General features: G+C 33.2%; 1 protein-coding gene across 1 annotated transcript; it reads right to left on the bottom strand.

Annotated features, from left to right (window-relative positions):
* Nucleotides 1-857: 857 nt before the first annotated feature.
* Nucleotides 858-3375, bottom strand: LOC131653426 (14-3-3-like protein D). Its single transcript, XM_058923558.1, has 6 exons — nucleotides 3212-3375; nucleotides 2623-2929; nucleotides 2424-2511; nucleotides 1444-1553; nucleotides 1214-1362; nucleotides 858-1116 (listed from the first exon to the last, which is right to left on the bottom strand). Exons 1-6 carry the CDS (start codon nucleotides 3285-3287, stop codon nucleotides 1055-1057), a joined length of 792 nt encoding a protein of 263 aa, XP_058779541.1. The 5' UTR covers nucleotides 3288-3375; the 3' UTR covers nucleotides 858-1054.
* Nucleotides 3376-6254: the final 2879 nt, after the last annotated feature.

Raw genomic sequence — 6254 nt, 5'->3', positions numbered from 1 at the left:
TTCGGTTCTAAATAAATTAAAACGGTTCGGTTCAATTCGAATTCATTTTTTTTATAGTTTAATTCGGTTCGGTTTGATTATCATAGTAAACCATACCATGGAGATCGCTAGTCCCAATCAACATTTTCTTTTGCTCGTTTCACATTTTCAATACAATGCTCCCACAATCATAAACAATAGAAGAATATTTGTTTGGGTCCTCTATTATTCACCTTTTTAAAGTCAGTTTTCTTTTTTTGTTATTTTCATTTATTTTCTTAAGTTCTCCTTTTCTATGGTAAAACACTTTGATCTCATAAGAAAAACTTCTGAATATTTGATGAGCAGAATCGGAACCAAACCACAATTCCATCTAACTAAGGATGACAACGGGTCGGGTGCGGGTTTCACACTACCCAAATCCGCACCCGAAATTGACATCCGAACCCAAATGTTGTTCGGGTGACAAAATAACACCCACACAACCCAAACCCGCAACAAAATACATAAAAATACATTTTTCCAAAATATTTTTATATATATATATATATATATATATATATATATATATATATATATATATATATATATATATATATATATATATATATATATATATATATATATATATATATATATATATATATATATATATACAAGCGGGTGTGATTTCGGGTTTCGGGTGCGGGTTTCACACTACCCAAACCCGCACTCGAAATATCGAGTGGCACCCGAACCCGAACCCAAATCCAGTCAACTCGAGTTTTCACCCGTTGACTCGGATTCGGATGCGGGTGGGCCACGCGGGTGCTTGCCATCCCTACATCTAACCTGTTACAGAATTGACATAAGGGCCAATTCATGAATTGATCTTGGTGTAACAGAATGCAAGCATAGGAATCATGAATTACAAACCAATGATGTTTTTGTTACACAAACAGATACAGTAACAATAGCATACAAATGAAACACATGATTCAAATAAAAATGATGTAACTCTAAATTTAACAATAACTCAAAGATGAAAATGTTTCACCATCCATTCCGAGGCTTCACTACTTGACACAACGATAACTTAGCGGCCCAATTCTTCTTCTTCTTGACCACTCTTAGTCGCGCTTTCCATTTTCTGGTCCTCTGAAACGGAAAATTAGACACGTAATCAGTTTAGACGAAAGAAAATATATAAATAACTAAAACCATACGAATAAAAACTGTGCAAGTCTTATCTTACCGCTATCTTCTGGGATATCAGAAGTCCATAAAGTAAGGTTGTCGCGCAACAGCTGCATGATCAAGGTACTGTCCTTGTAAGAATCTTCATTTAGCGAATCCAACTCCGAGACACCATCGTCAAAAGCTTGTTTTGCAAGGTGGCAGGCCCTGAAAAACAAGTTACACAAAATAACTATTTTGCACTCGCCTTAGTTCGAACTATTAATATAGATAGATATTCCCGCATACCTTTCAGGCGAATTCAATATCTCATAATAAAACACTGAGAAATTTAGAGCCAGGCCCAATCGGATAGGATGCGTAGGTTGTAATTCATTCTCAGCAGTCGCAGAAGCACTCTGCAAATCATCAAAACTCAACAATTGAATTTTTTGCTCGGACCTAGAAATTTTTTATGTTTTCTCGACTAGCACGAATAACTTGAAAAATATGGATCGACGCACTATCTTATCATATTATGGAAAGTAAACAAATGATTCATTTAAGAGGAACAAAAGAAACTCTTCATTAGAAAGAAAAAAATATTAATTCTATACAACCGAACAGTCTACAACAAAACAAGGATAACCGTGAAGGATGGAGGCACATGATTTTTCAGCATCTAACAAAGATATTTTCTAGAAAACTTAATTATACTAAAAAGTTATTTTTTATACATTTTTACTTTACGAAATTTAATTGTCCGGTCATGTATAGAAGGGAAACCTATAAGTGAAGAATATAGATTATTATAGATCAAACCAATCATGCACAAAGTCTTATCTAAATAAAAACAAAAAAATGATATGGTTTTGGTAAAAACTTCATTACAAACAAAGTGGTTAAAGGCAACATGAAACTTGAGTCGCTCAACAGACAATGTTAAATAAAATTCTCCAAATGAAGCAAGAACCGTAAAAAAAAAAGGTTCAACTAACTACTAATGTATAAAAAAGGACTAGACAGTTTATTAACATAACACCAAACCCTGTAAAAACATAGAGCACAAAGATGTTCGAATGAATTTCTTAAACACAAATAAAAGCCGTGACATGAAAGGTATCCATACATGGCAGGATCTTAAATGGACATAATATGAATGAAAGCATCCCCATCTAACCTACTACAGTATTACAAAATTACTAAAGATTTTCAAACATCATCTACATTTACAGCTAACAACATTAAAGACAGCAAAAGTGTTTTCAACCGCAGATTGTAGAAAATACCTGATATGCTTTAAGTGACTGATCTGCTACCTCTTTCTTTTCATCACCAGATTTGAATTCAGCTAAATAGCGATGATAATCTCCTTTCCTACATCCAAACAAACACCCTCAGAATCCAAAATCCAACACAGAATCAAGATCAATTAACAAAACAACCTCAAAAACAACAAGACCAAAAAAAACAAACATAGTAACATACATCTTATAATAAAACACAGTGGACTCAGCAATGTTAGTGGATGGAATAAGATGCTCATCCAAAATAATCATAATGTCATTGCAAATATCGGAAAGCTCCACCTCCACCTTCTGTCTGTAATCCTTAATCCGCTTAACATTCAACTCATTCCCTTTTGATTCCTCTTTCTGCTCAATTGATGATAGGATCCTCCATGAAGCTCTCCTTGACCCCACCACATTCTTGTACCCAACAGAGAACAAGTTTCTCTCTTCCACACTCAACTCAACATCCATCTTCGCTAGCTTCTTCATTGCTTCCACCATTTCTGCACACACCACATTATTCCATCACTATACAAAAATCTAAGCAGCATTGACACAAACAACTTGAAGGCAATTGAAAGTAAAGTAATGGGTCAATGAAGTTGGAAATAAAAAAAGTGAACTTTAGAATAAAAATTGAAACTTTATGAGAGGAAAGAATGTAATAAGGAAAAAGAGAAAATGGGTTAAGTAAAAAGTTGATGGAAAGTGGAAAGAACATAAAATGAGGAAGCATAAACAAATTTGAAACATCAAAAGGAGGGTTAGAGAGAGAAGAAGAGAACCGTCATAGCGTTCAGCTTGTTCTGCTAGCTTGGCAATAAAGACGAAGTTTTCACGGACGTTGGTGGAAGAAGCCATGGTTTCGCTGGCACTATCTCTCTGCTCAAATTCTGTGTGGTAGAGAGAGAGAGAGAGAGAGAGAGAGAGAGAGAGAGAGAGAGGAACCGCAAGTAAAAGGAAAGGTAGATACAGTTTTTTAAAGGTTGGGAGAATTTATAAGTAACCTGCTATTGCCGGTGACAAAAATTGAAAGAAGGAAGCAAGAATGGATGTGGGGTCCACATCCCATGCCTCCACGGATGGATTATGTCATGATTTTTTTCCAATTTTTTTTTTTTTTTGGCGTTAACCGACCGGTATCCGCGGGGGAAAGGGGCCCCACGTGACTAATCCGGACCCGGGCTCGGAGGCGACGGCACCGTGGCCCCAGGCCGTTTTTGACTCCAGCCGGGATCGAACCCGGGTACTAGCCGGTTCCGTCCCTTTTTGGAGAAAGCTCATTTGCCAACTGAGCCAACCCTTTGAGGTTGATTTTTTTCCACTTTGAATCTCAACTTTTTAGGTAACATAATGAGGGTTTAATACTTTAATTATTCCATAGTTTGTTTTAATAAGAGAATCTAATTTATTTTATTAGAAACTAAAATATCAATAAGGAGTGGAATATTCAAATAAAGTTAGCATTGGAAATAACTATTTCTTCTGGCCATTATTATAAGTAAATATTCTCTTTTTAGATTTATTGAATAATGAATGTATTTGATCTTGTATGTAGAGTAGATACATTCATTACTCAATGAATCTAAAAATAGAATATTTACTTATAATTTAGACCGAAAGTAAGGTTATACTCCCTAAATATATTTTTTAGATTTATTGAATAAACAATATATTTTACTTATATAAATCAAAGATATTACAACCTTAGAAATAGAACAATGATATATATATATTATATATATATATATATATATATATATATATATATATATATATATATATATATATATATAGAGAGAGAGAGAGAGTTATATATAAACAAGATACCGTAGTTATATTTCCTCGGTATGCTTTCTATGCTTCTCTCAGCAAGAATCTTCGAATCATTTGTTTTTCGAATGTCCATACGCTAGAAACATATGGAAGTGGATGCAAAAAACTTTAGAAACTCATCTTTCGGTTCACAATTTGAAAGATTGCCTTCGTTTGCTCGATGCCAATTGGAATCCACAAGCGTTAGTTGTGGTGGTGGCGTGTACTGTCAACATTCTATATCATATTTGGAAAGTTAGGAATATTAAAAAAATACCAAGATAAGAATATGCATAGGAAAATTTGTATTATGCTTATCTCAACTCAGGCTAGGCTCGTTGTCATAAATACACTCTTACGGTTGATTTTTTGATAACGCACATCTATTGTGAGGCCAATTTTTGTGCTGATATCTTGGCTAGCATTGGTCTCAAACATAAGTCGTTTTCTTGGTTTAACTCTGTCCATACGGATATTCTTAGAGATTACTTGTTTGACAAGGATGGTACACCTAGACTTAGACTTCTTGCTTAAGGGATTTTGGTTCAGTCCCCCCTTATGTTGTTGTTTTCTCTTTGTTTTCTTTTGATTTAATATATTTTCTCTTTTGGTTAAAAAAAGATACCGTTGTTATATAAACCTTATAATATTGCAATGTAGAATGGAAACATCCGTTAATTTATAGTTCACCGAATAATTTTTTTTTAAGTTAAGGTTATGTACTATCATATCATACAAAATTATAAATTCTATAAAATCTCAATTTTTTTTAAAATTATGCTTCAAACAAAATTATAAATTCTATAAGATCTCAATTTTTTAAAATTATGCTGTTGTGAAATTAAGAGTTCAAAACAGGAAACAGTTTGATTCTACTACAGTGGTTAGATATATTATTGCCTCAAATGCAACAAAAGAGATTGTTTGGATTCAAGAAGTTCATTAATAAATTTGATAAAAAATTTAGACTTATGACTCTTTTTAATATCTATTCTGATAAGATAAGGAGCCTATAGATTTTTTACCACTGTCACAAAAATGAAAACAAAATATCAATATAATTTCAAAGTGTCCTCTTTTGTAGTTGGGGTTCGTTCATAAATTGGCTGAATCAATACTAAAAATTTTTCCATACATAGGTTCGTCTATGCGTTGGACGAACATTTGAAAATTTTCAAAAATTGCAAAAAAAAAAAAAAACTTGTTTAAACGGTTAAAAATGATATCTGACTTAACAAGTGTGGAACCTGAAATTTCTACTTGTTAAGTCAGGTATTCTGTTTAACCGACTTAAGAAGTTTTCTACAATTTTTCAAGCATTCGGCCAAGGGTTGTCCGAACCTCAACTGCATCAGTTTTTTTCATGGGGTCGGCCGTATAGACGAACCCCAACTGCAAAAGAGGGTAATTTGGATTTTTTTTCAATTTGTGGCATGTTGGTATTTTGTTTTCATTTTTGTGGCATATTGGTAAAAAAATCGAGCCTATATCTCACCTAGGGTCCAAACTCATATTTTGGTGATATCAATTCATTCGAGAGATAATCAACAAGACAAATGTGATGATAGATGTGATGATATGTAAAGTACAATCCTGACACTTTTGTTTGTCCGCAAACAATACCTCTTATTTAAGAGAAGCTTGATGATCATATTAGATGTATGATTATTAGGTACATGAATATTCACTTTAATGTTAAAGGGAGATTGTTGGTGTAAACATTTGATGTCAATCATTTTGTGTTTGTATTATAAACTTGTATCTTGTTATTTATTTATAATCAAAATAATTTATTTATTATATTTGTCACACAGTTTAAATAATTTGGGTTGGTAATATAGAATAATGGAGAAATAGAAGGGAATGCAAACCACCAAACTCAAGTTGAATGGTTGAAATAGAGAAAGACACCAGGTATTTTATGTGATGCAAATGTATCGTTCAAACTGAAAGGGAAGTTTTATCGGATTGCAGTGAGACTTGCGATTTTGTACAAGACAGAATGTTGGACAG

The sequence above is a fragment of the Vicia villosa genome, linkage group LG2, assembly GCF_029867415.1.
Source record: "Vicia villosa cultivar HV-30 ecotype Madison, WI linkage group LG2, Vvil1.0, whole genome shotgun sequence".
Taxonomy (NCBI): Eukaryota; Viridiplantae; Streptophyta; class Magnoliopsida; order Fabales; family Fabaceae; genus Vicia; species Vicia villosa.
Note: the sequence above shows the minus strand (reverse complement) of the source record. Positions and strands in the feature narration are given on the sequence as shown.

Excerpts from the sequence above, each read along its gene's own strand:
- LOC131653426 (XM_058923558.1), bottom strand. The coding sequence starts at position 3,287 with ATGGCTTCTTCCACCAACGTCCGTGAAAACTTCGTCTTTATTGCCAAG. Across the intron at positions 2,930-3,211 it reads ACAAGCTGAACGCTATGACG|AAATGGTGGAAGCAATGAAG; the intron begins GTTCTCTTCTTC and ends TGGTGTGTGCAG. Across the intron at positions 2,512-2,622 it reads ACTGTGTTTTATTATAAGAT|GAAAGGAGATTATCATCGCT; the intron begins GTATGTTACTAT and ends GTTTGGATGTAG.